The 18,045-nt window shown below is 46.7% G+C and overlaps 1 protein-coding gene across 1 annotated transcript; it reads right to left on the reverse strand.

The window, feature by feature from the left end:
• Window positions 1-773: 773 nt before the first annotated feature.
• DOLPP1 (dolichyldiphosphatase 1) lies at window positions 774-16,658 on the reverse strand. The gene is made up of 8 exons (XM_032130590.1): window positions 16,545-16,658; window positions 8,181-8,281; window positions 6,491-6,575; window positions 6,133-6,232; window positions 5,207-5,305; window positions 3,803-3,931; window positions 3,191-3,280; window positions 774-2,722 (listed from the first exon to the last, which is right to left on the reverse strand). Exons 1-8 carry the CDS (start codon window positions 16,618-16,620, stop codon window positions 2,686-2,688), a joined length of 717 nt encoding a protein of 238 aa, XP_031986481.1. The 5' UTR covers window positions 16,621-16,658; the 3' UTR covers window positions 774-2,685.
• Window positions 16,659-18,045: the final 1,387 nt, after the last annotated feature.

The raw sequence follows: 18,045 nt of genomic DNA on the forward strand, positions 1-18,045 counted from the left end.
AGCACCATTTAGTTAAGAAAATCCATGGAATCACTAAGGAATTTCTACTGTATATCAAGTATTGCAAAGGTTTCTGAAAAGGTACAGCAAAAGTAGGCAGAAGATGCAGATTACAAACAACTCACAGAGAACAGAGGAGAGTTTATTACAGTGTCTTACAAGAGCTCTTCATCCTCTCCCTCACTCCTAAGAATTACTGTAGGAAGCTTGGGTTTGAAACCAACATGAAATGGAACAGCTTTTTACACTGCACTGCTCTCCATGAGGAGATGAACCCTCTTCCCTATGCTCAATAGGTGTTTCCATATTTCTTTTTTCCAGCATTCTGTCATAACAGCTCGAGAGGCTGGGGAAGTGCTAAGCCACTCCTGAAAAAAATCCACTCTTTCAGCAGCCTTGGGGAAGAGAGGTGTGATCTCTCTTCTGGCTTTGTAAGTTCCCTTACAAGAGATATAAAGATAAAATGAATGGTTTTACAAGATGTCAGTGATCAGTACCAGTTTTCAAACTGAAACACATGGTACCACCATGTCACGGGACCTGTCTGATGTCCTCTCTCATCCCAACAGAGCTGGTCTAAGTCAGATCAAATGTCCTTGTGAAAGCTGCAAGATGCCTCTTTATTATGATGCACCTTCAAAGCAGATCCAGTGCTTAGGTCCTTCAGATGTTACAGGATTGCTCATGTTATGCAAGTACTAAACAGTTCTTTAAAAATGTGTACCTATACTTGCTGTAACAACTGAAAACAGTTAATTTACTACCCATAGCTATTTAAACACAAATTTAAACAGCCTTTATTCCTGATCTCCTGGATCGGGATCACTTTCTACAGTTAACACTCTGGGTGTCCAACAGCAGCTCCCACTCCACACAAACACACAAACTCCTATAGCAACAGGCACACATGAAAACTTAAAAAAAAAAAAAACAAAACCAAGATGAACAGAAAAAAAACTCATTTCAAGCAGCTTTATAATGCAGGAGTCTGATTAAAGTGGAGATAGTAAAACAGGCAGCAAGACTGAGATGTGACAGTCATTTTACCTCTGCTCATGACTGCATCGAAGGCACACCGATGACCTTTGAGCCAGTTCAGAAGCTGTCCTTTATCTGTGAAAGTTCAAGTCAATTGTGCTTTGAATAAATACTTCTCTGTAGTTACACTTGAACTGCTGCATTATATACTAGAAATACAGAAAGTGTCCATGCACAGCCCTGAAGCACTTCGAGTATAGCCCTTGCCAGGTCAACTCATGGGTCACAGAGGTCGTAGGCATCACCAGCACACAGAGATGGCAGGCACACTCCCACAGAGACACAGCATCCAGAGCGCCACTGGCCAGACGGAGAATCAGAATGGAAGAAGGATGGAAAGCAAAATTTGCTTGTAGGAGTTCAGCATTCAAGGTTATAGCTGCAGAACCCCAACCAAGCTACTGTGATAACTGGCAAGAGCCTCTGCTACTTGGAGCTCACAGATGGAGTCTAACAGGACTCTTCAAGGAATAATTCAGAGAGCAGCTGAGCTAGTTATTAGTCATTTGCCTTGTTGTTCATTTGTGGTTGTCACTGTGTTCATTCTTAAAAATCCCTCCCTTAAGCTTTACAGAAAAAAAAAAAAAATCCAGTGCTTAAGACAGAGACCAGCAACTGAATTTTGTAAGGCTTTGGGCTGACTCTTACTGGAACACAGCACTGCTTATAACCAATGGGCTTCCCAGTGCCCTCAGCACACTCAGTACAACAAAAGCTGTACAGATCACAGCAACCCTGAGGTAATAAAAGTATAAAGGAAGAGATGGAATAAATGTGAGATATGTATGATAATCTTGCCACCTAGAAGAGATTCTGAGAAGGACACTCTTGCTAATTACACAACAGGAGCAGCAGTGGAAAAAAAATAAGAGTCAGTATATTTGTGTTTTTCCTTTGTTTTACACACACACTCCCCTTAATTGGTATCAGTGCAGGCTTCCCTGCAGAACTGTCACTAGTGTTAAAAATCAGATATTTATAGTCTGTCTTTCTGTCTGTACAAAGTACAGTTGGAATTGATTTTGATCTCCCAGACTGACTGCAGAAAGGAAAGTCTTCCTCTCCCTTCTGTCTAGGTCACCCCATCCTAGTTCCCCTCCCTCCTAAGAAGTTTGTAAGAATTAAAAGCCCTAATTAAACATGATCAACTTGAGATTAGTTTTGTCATCTTCTTCCAAAAAAAAAAAAAAAACAAACCCAAACAAAAAAAAAAAAAAAAAAAAAGGCAAAAAAAACAAAACACACAATCAATGCCTCACCCACCTTATAAACAATAGTTCCATTTAAAAAAATAAATAAATAGTGTGTATATTTCATGCTGAAAAAAAAAGTCACAGAAAGGATTCATTTTTGGTTTTCCCTCCCCCGAACACGACACCAGGCATTTTCTCCCCCCTCCCCTGACGTAGACACGATGGTACATCCAACCATGTGCATCTGTGTTCAAAATGAGTTTCTACTCCTGCACGGTCCCACATGCATCAGGGAGCATCCAGCTTAGCTGCTAAAGCAGAGCAAAGGCTTTCAGGTTTTGGGTATGGTCCCTGCCTGTTCCTTTGGTCCGTCTGTTAAAAGGCTCCTTGCTGCTCCCAGGTCTCTGCTCTTGTCTGTCTCCATTAAAACGCGCCCTGGTCCCCACGTTCCCGGTCACTGGAGCTTCGTACCCAGCTTGCGCTGTCTGTTCCTGCAAGGCAACACAGGCACAGGTGACACGGCAACCCCAACCCCATCCCAGGAGGCTGCAACAAACCAGGGGGGAAATACAGCAGGATTAAAGTAAGGCACACAAAACTGAAGTGCCTGTGCCATACCCACCAGGCAGATCAGCCCTTCCCACTCTCCACGCTTCCAGAACATCCACCCCATCTTCAGTGTACACAAGCTCACATGTGGACACAAGATTATAAACAACTGCTTGCAAAAACCACAGGCCAGGGAGCTGAAATGCTACTTAAATGAGATTAAATTCTTGGATCACTTCCTCTCCACACTCACCTTTCAGGTGCAGCCATTAACAACTTGCTGTTTCTTTCCTCCAAGCTATTCTACCCACAGCAGCTGAAAATTATCAGCTACATATCAGAAAATTATTTAATAACTGCATCCAAAAGGTCAGAGCAGCAACCGCTCCTCCACTCCCAACAGAACTTACCTTGCTTCTGCTCTCGTGACTGTGTATTCAAACCACAGGATGTTAGGAATGAGGCTGGTATCTCGGATTAAAAAGAACTCTGAAATTGGCCTGAAAACAGACAATGTGGTGGAAAGGGGGAAATAATTAGACTTTCTCCACTGCAATTTTGATTTAAAAAAAAAAAAAAAAAAAGCACAAAACCTGCTCTAGTTAACAGTACTATTTTATCACTTCGGGCTGGGAAAAGGATTCTTTGTTATATTTAATCAAAAACTTATTCTTCTTTCCTTATACAATATTTCCAGACTATATTGCATGTAAATGGCTCTGCAATTTTACTAGGTCATTAGACATTCATTAAGAAAGATCTGCTGTTCATCTTGCAAAGCTCCTCCAGCACTCTGCCACACCTCACAGCTTTAGTAGGGCTTTACAAAATGTAGCAGTTGATCGAATTCCCTCTTCCCTACCCTTATCAAGGACACGTCATCCTTTGTATATATGCATGCACAAGAAAACATGGAGGAACAAAGTAGGTTACACAACAGCCAGTATGCAAAACTGGGACAGAGCCCAGGAATTCTCATTTCCAACATCCATAACAAACCTCCACAGAATAAAGAGATTTACCACGAAGCTATCCTCGGGAAGAGGGGAGTTAGGATCTCTTGTGTGAAGGCAAACCAGGCTATGGCCATGATGCTTCCTGCCACACCTCCATATAGGACTTGGCTCCAGGTGTGGTAAAGCAAATAAACCCTGCAGTGGAAGAGAAGAGTCACCAGACAGGCTTAAAACAACAGGAGGAAAGACTCAGGAGCTGAGGTGTCACTGGACCCACAGACGGTGTGAGCAAATTACCCTCCAGATGTTAAAAGTGGGTGTCTTTTTTCAGTAAAAAGCTGGCAAAAATAGTGGGGGGAAGAAACTAGGAAAAATTCTTCCCTGCTACAGCAGTTTCAACTTGGAGGTCTTCTAGTCTGAGCTTAACTCAATAACCCTCCACATTCTCCTTCATCCATCTTTGGATCAGCTGAAGAACCAATACTGTTAGTTCCCACAAGAGACTTTTTCCAAAGGCCGTAACAGGACAAGTCCCCTCCAGGCCACCAAAGCTGGGGCTTAAAGGCTTTTAAGAACATGGACAGCATTTTTTTTTTGTGATTTTGCTGCTCTCCAATCTGACAGGCACAGAGGCTGCATGACCAGTGTGCTCACTGTGACTGCAGCCACTCAGAGCTGCACTGTTGGCCTGTTATATGTGTGCATAAGCTACGATCAAAATTCTTTTCGCCCATATATCATTCTGATCATCTTATCTGACCCTCTGTCTAACACAGGCCACTTGATTTCCTCTAATTTTGTTTTAATTAGACCATATACCTCTGACAAATTTGTCCTGTCAGAATTTTAAAATAATTAGTAGCAAGTAATCAGCTGTAGTGCACAGTCAACTGTGCCAACAGGTAATTACTTTCCTGTGGAAAATGTGACCCTATTTCTAGCTTGAATTTGTCTGTTTTTCCAATCACTGGAGCTCACTTTACATTTAATCTACTAAAGAGAAAAAAAATGCATGATCAAAGTTCCATTTTCTTTATTCATCTTAATACAACTAAACCTTGCAAGCCAAACAGCTATAAATGTTTTGATTAACTAATGCTCAAGCAAAACAATGGGACTGATCAACTGTAGCGATCCACATGCCGCAGATGCTGGTGTGCCAAGGCACGGGGCAATGCTTCCATGATCAGTGCTGGAAAGGGCGAGGCAGCAAGGCTGGAGCATGGCAGTGGAGCCCATGGGGAACTGGCACAAGCTCAGCTGGTTTGGGGTTTTACAAATGCTTCTGTGAAGCACCACACACATAGCACCTTTGTTTATTGGGTCTCATGGCAACGCTTCTACAAAGCTCTGACTCGTACAGCCCAGCGGAGAATCAGGTGGGAAAGGCAGGATAAAGAATGCCAGGGTGGCTGGCTGGGACAGGCCACGGGGCTGTATGAGAGCAGAAGACAAACAGTTGCTCCATACCTACTATATGAGACTAGCAAAGCCACTGTGACGAGGCAGATGGACAGCACATGTCGCCATAGTAAATCCAGAAACCTCGCATTGTTTGTTTGGTGCATTCTGAAAGAGATGGAGAGCCATTAGCACAGGGCAGGGAACTGAAAAGTCCTGACCTCTCTCTCCCTCTGAAACCCTAGGAAAGCTCTACTCCAGTGGGGTCACGGGCAGCTCAATCCCATCCCAGCAGCAATCTGTCCCACTGGCAGCAGTTAAAGAGCAGCCAGGAAACCACACGTGTGTCTCTCCAGCTGTGAACAGGGATTGCTGTGATGGAAGGCAGGATGCTCACACTGATGTGAGAGGCATGTGCTGAGCATATGCAACAGGGAGCCAAGACATCAGAGTCCCTCCATTGCCCACAGAGCCAGGAGGAACTGTGAGTTTTGTCTTACTCCACACATACAGCCACAAGACAAAGCCATGCCCCAGCAAGAATTTTGTTAAAGTACAGCAGGTAAACCCAGTCCTTGGTAAGGGAGGTGAACTAAAAAGTCATGCAAGTGGACAGCTGGTATTACCCAAAAGACTGTAGATAACTCCACTGAAACTGAGAAAAAATGAGAAAGGAGCTCTTCATTTCTCCTCCCTATCCCCCACCTCTTCCCTCACACTGGGGCAACATCACAGCTTAGGAAAAGAAAATTGGGAGACCTTTACTCTGACAGGTAAAAGGAAGCCCACTCACACACTCCAGTTTTCAGCCATGGTAACTCCAGCCCTACATTCAGATTGAGACAGACATGCTCCAATCCCACCCAAGCCACAATAAATTGCGCAGGTCCTCAGATTTAATTCCATTATCCCACTCAAGTGGCACCCAGCAAGGGAGCCACCCATTTCAGGTGTTTCAACATATTAACAGCCATAACCTGACCTGGAATTTTTACCTTAAATAAAGGAACAGAAAGGAATAGACAGAGAAAAACCACATGAATTGGGAGTGGCTGGACGGCATCCCATATTTTGTGGTCACTGTTGAATGGGCTTCTGGGAAGAGAAGAAGAAAGAATATGATCAAGGTATAGTCAGCAGATGGAACATTCCAGATGTGAAGCCAGACCACGCTGCTGGAGCACGCACAGAGCTCACAGGACGCGTCCCTGCTCAGGTGGCTCTGCCAGCCTTTTTACACCCAAACATCCACAGTCAACATGAGGCAAAGGGGGAAAACCCCTCTAACCCCCCACAGTCAGCATTCCACCCAAAACTCCCCTGACACCACCACACTCATGGTCCATACCCTACCTTCGCATGGCCGAGGCTCCCGGATTACATTTTTTATTAACCAGTTCACTCCCTCGTTGAACACCAGCCCTCCCAAGAAAGAGATCTGTGAAGGCAAGACAGCTGTGTCACCCCCTCTAAAAGATCCATCTACTTACCAGGCTCTCTCTCTCTGTTGACAAAACCCCAAACATTATGTTTCTAATTTTCTTTTTTCACTACTAGAGTTAAAACCAACGGCTTCCAAATTCTATACCTGAGGAAGGAAAGCATTTCTTTTCAGCTCACTTTCTATTTGGCAACACATTGTGTATATGCAGCTTTTCAGCAGCTGATACACAGAAAGACAAAAATGACACAGTAGGGCACTTCTGCCAGCACCTTGCACCAGCAAGTGCAGAAAGTGACCTTTTCAATAGGGCAGGTTTTCGGGAATTGGCTTTTCCCAATGACCAACAGGGGGAGTGCAGACACTGCTATTTGGGTAAATAGTTTAAAACAAAGGTGACTTTTTAGGCTTTCTGGCCTTTCCCTCTATGAGTATTTTCATCTTGAAGCTGCTGTCTTCAGTCTAAGATGAATTCACATTCTGAGCTAAGCCAGACCTGGCAGCACTTATTTTTACTCTTCAACTCCACAGTTCATACACCTCCCCTAAATTAGTCCTGCTGCTGTGATCAAATTCCCAGCTGGTGATGACACTCTGCCTCCTTAACACTCAGTCCCATTCCACGTGATGAAGCAAATTTTCACTCCACATCCTGAGCCACAGATCAGGCTGCTGCAAGTCAGCCAGTATCTCTCTCCAGCCCAGTGGTGATCTCCCACATGAAGATCTGGGAATCAATCTCAACACTTGTCTCATTACCAACACCAAACAAGTTCCTGTATTCAGAAACCTATAAACCCGTGCAATAGTTACTCTGGCTTGGTCTCTCTTTTGGGCCAACACAAAACCTTTGAGTTACCAAAAGCAAACAGCTGCCTTTCCTAGTTAAAAGCCCTATTCCCAGGTCCCTTGGGCCACTGCTTCCCAGGACCCTGTGGCCCTACATTTGAAATGTGCTGTCAAAATCCTTTCAGTGGCTCCTGTTTTATCTGTTTACTGAGGGCAAATGTTACTAGAGGTTTATACGACCTATAGGGAGTTGATCCATGACACTGATTCCCAACTACCTGGCAGAGCAGATAGAAAGCATTGTAAGAATTTGGACAGAAATAAGTCTCTTCTGCCCCTGGTATTCAACTCACATTTGAAAAGCAGCCCTTAAAGACAGATACACTCCCTTGGAAAGCTGTAGGTTTTATTTTTTAACCCCTTTTCTGCCTCAGGAGTTCAAAGAAAGTGCATCCTCCTGTGTTACACACATCATTTCCTGCATATGCTGCCCAGTGCTATGATCCTCCTGGATCTTGGGAGTGTTCCCTACTCTGCAACAGCATTCTGTACTTCCTCAGACATCTCCCTTGATGGTTCTGGACAGATAATGTCCAAAACGCAGCACAGAGTAACAGAGAAGTCGGCAAAGGCTGAGCAGCCTTTTAACCTCGTACAGGTGCTAAGTGTCTCCTGCTGTTCCCTGACAGGAAGATGCCTTTCCTAAGCTTGCTCCTTATAGAGAGAAAAAGAAGTGTGAATACAGGAGCCCCAGGTGACAAAGGAAAAGAATTTTGTCATAAGGAGAGGCTGGGAAGGGAGAGAAGGACTCACCGTGTGAAGCTCTCTCTTGAATATGATGAGTGTTACAAAGCCAACAATAATGAATATTGGACCAAGACTCAAATAAGCTAAAAGCTGGCCAGAGAAATCACCTGGGGAAACAAACAAGAGAAACCAATCAGTTTGAACTTCACAGGTACTTGCCTGCCACCACAGCGTGGGTCAGTCAGAGACCTGGAGCACAGAGCAGAGGGGCAAACTCAGCACTGCAGCCAAGTCCCCCTGTTCCAGTGACAGAGGAGCCGAGGCAGGGAGACAGCAGTGCTTCCAAGCGGGTTCAAAATCAGGGATGAAAGGAGCCTGGAACCATTCAGCAGAGATTACTGCCACCCAATTTACAACAATAACCATGGGTGTGGGCCCAAAGCCACTTTAATCCAACATAAGCACAGGCTGCTGTAAAAGAGGCAGCATCTTTCCCTTCCCCTCGTTCCTATTTCCTCTCTGTGCCATCAAACAATCCCCAAACAAATCCTTTCCCACTCCCTCACTAAAATGGGTTAGTTTTCAGCTGGATCAGCTTCCTAATCTGTCTCACCATGTGTCTGCACGAACACTAGCATTAACAAAATGGGAAGGAAATAAATAGCTAAACATAGCAGGAGATGTCAGGGAAATAAAGGAGGCTCTGCATTTTTAATAAGTAGCCCACTTGTAGCACACAGAAGGGGATTTGGGCCTCCAACCCAAATAATTAACAGTCTAGTTATTCCCCAGCGAGAATCAGGCAGTAGCAATGGGACCTCAGAGAGGTCACAAGGTCCCTCAAAACCTTTATCCTGAACTACAACAGACACAGAAGTGAGCAGCAACAGTAAGGAGCAGCTGTGCATTTTGATCCAAGTTTCTCTTGCCTCTGTTCCCAGAAAAGAGACACATACAGAAGTATTTGGAGAAAAGATGTCAGCACAGATTCCAAGGAAACAAAAAATTATCAGAGTAATTTTGCTCCAAGATCACCAATTCATATCAGAAGAGCAAGAACTGTCTGCCAGAGACTCTTTAAATACAGAAGTCCCCACAAACTCGCTGTATGAACCCGGGAGCAACAGAAGAGATGGGTAGTTTTTGTATTGGTTCTCAGAGACCAGACTCTCTCCATCCCATCACTGAGCACAAAAGGATCAGCCCCCACATAAATTTGTCCTCCTTCCCTCCTCTCAAAAGGAAACAGGATGCCTCTGCAAGGCTGAGCACTGGACTCATTCCTAGATCAATTCCACTGCAAGATACTGAGTCTCCCCAGCCCACACACCCACATTTCAAAGCAGCACGTGGTGAAAAGGACTTTAACCTCAGCCTCTGAGTGCTGGAACTGATGAAAAAGAAGTTATTGCCCCTTTACAACAAAGTTCATGCTGCTGTTGTTATTGCCACATAGTTGGGGTTACATCAGGCATAGTGCATGGAAGCCTCTGGAATTCCAAACTCTGAGTTAAATTTGGGAACCAGCAACATCATCAGCAAGGATTATTAGCAGGAGTTAGGTGAAATGAGAAGATTTGGAGGACAAAACCCCCAAGTACACTGGGTTTCCACTGAAGTGAGGTTCTACTTTGGTTTTAACTTGAAAAGCGTTGAAATACTCCGAATTTGAAACTTTTCTTGCTCCATATGGCAGGTTTGTCTTGCATCAGGTGTGTTCCAAATGCTATCAAAGCAATGGATTATGGTAACGTAAAGGGGAAGTAAGTAACAGTACCAGTTACCTGGCAATAGAGAGTCAAGCCCCTTATGGTTTTACATAAATCACAAACTCTCAACAAAATGAATTTTGTCATCAATGATGAGGGAATTCATGAGACAAGCCACCTTGTCAAGAGACAATTAAACTATCCTGAAAGCCTTAGGAATACTTTCCAATAGTCTCAATTCCAGCATTACCAAATGAAGAGAGCTCATCATCAAGAGATCACCATGTTTCAGATCATTCACTCTGTTAATCCACGGTACATAAAGGCTTAGCACTTCCAGACGAAAAGCCATAATTTTGTCAAGCAGAAACCAAACCAGATTATTTATCTTCTCAGGGGGTTCTATTTCTTGTGCAGATGGTGAAAAGGTACTTAAGCAAGTAGTCTTTTAATTTAAATAGGATCAGCAGTAGCAAACTCAAAATCCTCTGTTATGTTACGTGATAACATTCCAAATCAATCAAATCACTCCGACTTCACAGGCACACAACCCACACCTGAGTGGGGAACCAGACACCATCACTCCCAGATGTGCCTACAGGCACCGAGCTCTTTACTCAATCTTAACATAAAAGCTCCTCAAATATTTTAGCTGTCCATTTAAAACAGAGCAGATATCCCTAATAATACTTCATGTTCCCGTGGCTAATGGCAATTAAACAGAGTCACATTCTGAAGCCACTTCTTCTACGGGAGGAGGCAAATAAACAGCTGGGCACTAGCTGAAGGCAGCACTGGAGCTGCCCCAGGAACACACTAATGCCATCACAAACAGACCCGCTGGATCAGCAGCTCAAGGCAGAGCTGCAGTGACTAAAGCAGCCCTGAAAGGACTGGAAATCCCCAGTGGAGGAGGCAAAGTGAGCTCTGAGAGAAAAGGCCAGCGCTGCTCAGCGCGCAGTGCTCCAGGGGCCTTGGAGCGTGATTACTTCTGTCACTCCTGTCTCCTCTCACGCTCCAGTGCACTCCGAGACTTATTCCCAGGGAAAGGAGACGTGCAGGAGAGCCACAGTTGAAAGTCCAGCCAGATCTAGCAAGCAGCACCCGTCCCTTTTTTTAGAAAAATTAATTTTCCTTTAATTTACTAAAGTTGGGAATTTTAAAGCAGTTCCTCCGACCAGTAGGAAGAGAGACAAAAATCTCTGCAAAAATGCAAAAGGAGACTCTACTTAATATACATCTTGGGTTTCATTTAGTTTTAAATTCTGCTTTTTGGAAGTCCAGCTTTCCCTGGACATTATTTGGAGCTCAAAAAGCAAAAATAAAGGATGCAGCTACCTCATTTTTGGGCAGCCAAGAGATAAGTACGTGCAGCACTATACATAGCTCAGACACACACTATTTTTTTCAGCCTTCATTCAGCATCTACTTCTGCTCCAATTCAACATTTTACCCAGCATCCTGTCAGTGGAAATATCTGAGCTTCACCACATCTACTTAACCTGTATAGGATGTAAAAATGTGAATCAACAGCCCCCAACCACATCCTACCACAAGACTGAGCTTTGCCACCGCCACTTCCTATTGAAGGATCTATTTGTGGCACTGCCGCTGGTTGTGTGTTCTTGGCTAAGTCCATGTGTGCAATTTGAACAGACAACATGCAGTGTACGTGTGTCATGGGCATATTCATCACTAAATATTCATGATATAAAAGAGTCATTTCCTCTGCTTGTGCATATCTCCATAACACGAGCTGTGGGACAGCAAAAATATCTGCAGGAGGCTTTAAATTATGGCATAAAGGCAGGAATCAGACATAACTTTTGCAGGGAGATTAAACATAAACCCTGCATTAAAGCAGCCAAACAAGAGTGGGATCTGCTTCTTCCAAGAGATATTGCTTAGCTCTTGGAATGAGCCCTGACTTGTGAGTTCCCACTGCACAAAATCACAGGAGGGTTATCAGAACAAACATTCCTATAGGAGCTGCATGTGCTGACACTGAACAGCAACAAGAACTGCCAAGCCAAAACACAGACACAGCACCAGCACCTTTGAACCTCTTCACCCACAGAATGATTCTGCACACATGTCCCTCCAACTCTGCCTGGCTGTAGGAAACATCCTGGAGAAACTGGGAAAATGGGAATATTTTCTGTCATTTTGCAGAGAAAAGGTCTGGCACACCAGGTTTCTCCTCAAAGAATTTGTCCCGTGTGAGGAGGTCCAGAAAGTCTCAGAGCTCTAAGAATCCCAGCTGCACCAAAGAGAGGAAGTTTTCTTTCTTTTCTCCAAATAATAATAAAAAACCCAAACAAACCAGGAACTCAGTGTTTCTCCAGTGAAACTCACCCTACAGACAGGAAGTCCCTGAAGAGGAGCACAAAGTCATCCCATGCAAAGCAATGCATACGGGAAAAAACAACCCTAATTATACTCATGACATGACAGGATTTAGTTCAGTTGTTATCAAACAAAAACCCTCACACTTAGTCTGTGCCAATACCTTCAGAGGAGCATCCAGTGCTCTGCAGCAGTCAAAAAGGCAAGAAGAACGTTTTAAAAAGCTCAACAGAAGATACTGTTACAGCACTACAAAAATTTATTATGCAATTCTGGTGTCACCAGCTAAAATGGGAGAGTACACACAGAAAAGGCAAATAGAATGGGGACAAAGATAAGTATGTGACAGTAGCCATTCAGAAAACATCAAATAAATCAGATTTTCAGCTGAAAAAGGAAAACAGATGATACAACAGTTCTATAAAGTCATGAATTATATGGAGAAATTGACAGCAAACAATTGCTGCCTCTCACTGCACATGAGAGAGTGTTTGATGAAACTACTGAGCAGTAGACTTAAAAACAGAAAAGAAACAACAACCACATTAAGCTACAAAGCTCAGTGCCAAAGATACTGTGAGATCCAAAGCGGAAATGGATTCAAAGAGCAATTAGACATACAGCTTTTATACATCCATCAAAGGACTTAACAGTCCTGATGCAATCACCAGCTCATTACTGGAAGGACATAGGGAAGAAGGATTATTCCTGCCTACCTGCCAGCAACCTCACACTATGCCAGATCATTCCTTGGTCTCACCAAAGCAGAACTGCTAATATGAAATGCTCTAGGATCAAAAAATTCTGAAAGCACCATCAGGATGATATTTTTACAGGCTGTCCTCTGCAGAAGCGTGCTTCAGCACACCCAGGCAGCACTGCCATGGCTGGTTTTTTTTCTCCCTATGTTTAAGCCTAGCATTCCCTGTGGGTAGTATTTCAGTCAGGTCTCCAAGATTCCATTCCTCAGACCAGTCTGCAGTTGATTACCACAGTGTTCATCTGCTGTTTCTCATTTATTTGCTCTAAGTGGACATCACAGAAAGCCCAGGAGAGCTGTGCAGCCACACAAGCAACTACAGATGGATTTGATGTACCACTATTGATAAGGAAACATTAGATCAGGACAGGGAGCACCCTTCTGGAGACACCTCTCCCCTTCACAATTAGAAGAAGCCCAAATCCAGGCTTTGTCTGCCAGGCATAAATCAGCAGTGACAGCTTTTGACCCGGTCCCAGAGAGTGGGACTGTCACCCGTGGCAGATGCAAGCTGGGGTGGCAGCAGTTCTGCACTGGAAATCTTTAAAGATGTGAGATTTCCAGAGGCAGTTGCCACAGTGGCTCAGCAGCCTCTGGGATCAGCCAAGAGACGAAGCTGTTTGCCACGGAGCAGTGCATGACATGCCAAGACAGCTTAATAATTGATGTTGGTAAAAGCAGGATCTATTTCTCATTCCGACCCCTCTCAGCAGCACAAGGCTGCATTAACTCCACTGTGCTGAGCACGCTGCCAACATCACTACTTTATAAATATACATTATCTAGAAGCTTTATGGACCTGGACTTTAGATGTGCACAGGCTGAACGTAAACAGCTTTCTAAATAAAGTTAAGAGCACTTTCCCCAAATCCAGGTAAAAGCATCAGACCTACCATCTTACTGCAAGTCGGTTTTTTAAACCAAAATGTTGTCTACCTTGACTTAGTAAAGCCTTTGACACCGCTTCCCACAGCACCCTCCTGGAGAGCACCCATGGCTTTGATGGGTGCTCTGTTTTTGGGGTAAAAAACCTGTACAGGCCGAGATTGGCATGGAGCTAAATCCAGCTGCAGCTGGGCACCAGAGGTGTTCCCCAAGGCTCAGTTCTGGGGCAGGTTCTGTTTCATATCTTTATTAATGATCTGGACAAGGAGATCGAGTGCACTTTCAGACAGTTCACCGATGACACCATCAGCAGCTGGACACTGCTAAGGCCCCACCTCAAATCTGGGGTCAGTTTTGTGCCCCTCACAACAAGAGGGACATTGAGGGGCTGGAGCATATCCAGAGAAGGGAACGAAGCTGGGGAAGGGTCTGGAGCATCCAAAGTGGCTGAAGGAGCTGGAGGGGCTCAGCCCAGAGCAAAAAGGACACTCGGGGGGACCTTCTGGCTCTGCACAACTCCTGGACAGGAGTGTACAGCCAGAGGCAGGTCAGGCTCTGCTCCCAGGGAACAGGGACAGGAGGAGGGGAAACAGTCACAAGTTTTACCAGGGGACATCTAACTTGGATATTAGGAAAAGCTTCTTGACAGAAAGTGCTGTCCAGCCCTGGCACAGGGCTGCCCAGGGCAGTGGTGGACTCCCCATGCCTGGAGGGACTTAAAAGCTGTGGAAATGTGGCACTTGAAGACGTGGTTTAGTGGTGGCCTTGGCAGTGCTGGGGGAACAGCTGGACTCTGTGATGTCAGGGGCTTCTCCAACCTAAATGAGTCTATGAAAATAAATTAACAAACTCATACCTCTGGCTGTTTTACTGTTTTAGTCCTTTATCTCCACTTTAAAGGCTTTAATAAATAGATGTTTTATCCAAGATAAACACAGTGCCCATCCCCTCCATATACAACCCTAAGCTGGGTAGTGATTTACCCCTTCACACAATCATCTCCTCCCTTTGCCTGTTTAAGGGCTCTCAACACAGAGAGAAAATAATCAGGTTATGTCACATTGTTCAAGATCTGACAGATAACCCTTGTGCAGCAATTTCCACCACCATTTCCCAAACCAATCCAACAACTGGAGCACAGGACGCTCTGTGTATACTCCCAGGTTCAGATAAAGAGATAAGATACAAAAATGAATATATCAGTACTACTGGCAAGATTATTCCCCATCTCTCCCAAACTGTCACATTAATATATTTGAGAAGTGGAATGGCAGAAGAGCTTACCGTGTGGAGGAAAATGCAAGACAGAAAAGGAAATGCCAGTATTTCACATAAAGCATCACAGAAAACCATGAAACAGCCATAAGGGGGAGGGCCAAGAAATAACATACCTCCAGTGCCAGATATTTTTTCAGTGTTGTCACATTTCAAGCCTCCTAGCTAAATCGGCACTTTCAATCCAGAAGATCCCTAAGCACTTTAAAAGCTTTAGGAATTGCACTACTGAGAGGAGCTTTCATCAGGAACTAAAATCCAGCTATTGAAACAGGCAGGACATACAGCAACACTTCATGGCAAATAGGGGGCTTGCTAGGAGAACTGGAAATATTGAGAATAGTGTTTAGACAAGATTTGGATTTTGCGCAAATGGTTAATACTAACACTCCGACACTTCATTTTTCTATTATCTCTGATTATAACAAGCACCCAAACCCAGTACAGCACAAAACACCCAGAGGAGCTCCAAAGGACCACAGATACTGATGGGACACAGTTTAGACATCTGCCAGCTGAACACAGATCTATTTGCTCTCACACACTGGCAGATCCAGGAATTCATTCCACCTGGGTCGGGCTGCTGGTGTGCAGGACTTCTGTGGATCATATCCGTCCCAGCTGGAACAGCCCATCCTGCACTCAGGCACCTATTGCTTCTCAACGCTGCCAGGACCCAAACCCACCTTGCCAAGAGCTGAGCCACGAAACACCCCGCGACTGGAGTCCTCGGGGCATTTCCCTCGGCGCTGACTGACCAAAGTGCTCCCAGAAAAGCCACTAGACCCGCCTGAGACAGGGACACCCTGCCACCTCCACTCCCAGCACAGTCACCGAACTCCCGTGGCAGCCGAGCGCACCCCGGGGACATGGCCACCCTGCCACATCCCCGCTCCCTGGGGTGCCACGAGGGGCCCCAGAGTCCGCCGGCACGGTGACACGCCAAGCCAGACCCCCAGCACACGGAGCAGGGAGGTGACACCAACCCCAGCACGCTGCTGGGGAAGCGGCGGGGAGCTGCACACCGTGGGTGGGACCCACGCCTCGAGGCCGGCGGCGACCACACATGGCCAGAGGGCTGCAGGGGAGGCGAGGCTGCGGTGTGGAGCGGGCAGGGCGGCAATGGAGGGCCGGGCGGCCCCGGGACCCCCGGGAAGGACCCGCTCCCCTCCCCATTCCCGGACCCCTTCCCCGTCCCCCCCCCCCGCAGCACCCCAACCCGGAGCCCCCACCGCGCATGCGCAGCGCCGCTCCCGCCGCGGCTCAGCATCTGGCAGAGCGCCTCGCCGCCCCCAGCACGCACGCGCGCCCCGCCGCCTCAGCACTGCTGCTCAATGGCTCACTATTTGGCAGCCGCCAGCCCGGCCCTCGGCGGCGCCGCAGGGCGGCGGGAAGGGCCCCGCGACGGGCGGAGGCGCGGCGGGGAGACCCGGCGGCGGCGAAGCGGAGAGTTACCTGCGGGATACTCGACGTGAGTGAGGGAGACCGGCCGCCACGGCGCGGGCAGCGAGCACTCCCCGACTGCGGCCATCTTACCCGGATACCGGGCCGGGCCGCTACGGCCAATCGGGACGCTCTCGAGGGGCGGTGCGGCCAATGGGCGGGGGCGCGGGGAGCGGCGGGCCAATGGTAGCGCGCGGCAGGTGAGGCGCCGGGCGGCCCAGCACCGCCCAATTAAACATCCAGCCCGGGGAGCGCCTCAGCCAATCGGCTGCCGGCACCGCAGCCCGGTAGTGGGTGGGCACAGAGAGCGGCACAGCCAGTCGGAGGAAAGGCGGGCGGCAAGACGTTTCATCATTGGCCAGAGGTGCCGTGCGGATGGGCCAATCAGCAGCTCGCCCTGGCGCCAGTTCTCAGCCAATCAGCGGCGGCGCTGGCGCGGCGGGCGCGGGGCGGTGAGGCGGGGGCTCGGCGGGAAAATGGCCGGGCTGGGTTCCCCTCAGGCCCCGGCGAGAACGGCCCAAGCTCCCCTCACATCCTTACGCCCCGGCGCGACCTGCTCCAGGTTCCCCTCACACCCCGGCGGGAACAGCCCAGGCTTCCCTCATATCCTCACACCCCGCTGGGGAGAGCCCGCGGGTTCCCGCTGTGGTGCTGCCCTCACACCCCCCAGCCGCCCCAGTAGCTGTTGAAAAAAAAAAAAAACAACCACCGAAATCCATAAAAATATGTGCATTTAAATGAGAATCGTTCATTTCAAAAGGGTATTACTACATTCAGCTCTATATCACAGCATCACTGCACTAGCCCGCGCACATTTCTATTTGCCCCACACAGGAGTGATTCACTGGTAACATCCAAGCCCCGTTGAAAATGCACATTTGGATTTTTTTAAATAACACTTAGGAACCACCTCTGTAAAGGACGAGCAGCTCCCGTGTGGACATGCATACGTGAAAATAAAAGCCTGGAATAAAGTAATCGAATCTCGGAATGGTTTGTTTGAGAAGGGACTTCAAAGGTCATCTCGTTCCACCCCCTGCCATGGGCAGGGACACCTTCCACTATCCCAGGCTGCTCCAAGCCCCGCCCAACCTGGCCTTGGACACTTCCAGGGATGGGGCAGCCACAGCTCCTCTGAGCAGCCTGTGCCAGGGCCTCACCACCCTCACAGGGAACAATTTCTTCCTTAAGTCCTGGCAGAAAATCCTGTAAAGATTCTGCAAATGCCAGGCAACACCTGGTCCAGGTGATACTTTTTTTTCACCCCCAAATACCTTTAACTACTAAAATCACCCACTTTGAAGACAAAGCCAAAGGAATGTTCCCATATGCGACCCCAGAAATAAGACTTACCTGGGGAGCCTGAGGAAAAGCATTGCACAGAAAAGCTTTCAGAAGGCAAATCCACCTTCAGACCAACCAACCAAAGTTAATTCAGTATAAAAAAATTAAACTTACAGAAAAATAAATAGGCAAGAGCCCCGCAAGAAGTGATCAACACAGGCATGAAGTT

This window comes from Corvus moneduloides, chromosome 21 (genome assembly GCF_009650955.1).
Source record: "Corvus moneduloides isolate bCorMon1 chromosome 21, bCorMon1.pri, whole genome shotgun sequence".
NCBI lineage: Eukaryota > Metazoa > Chordata > Aves > Passeriformes > Corvidae > Corvus > Corvus moneduloides.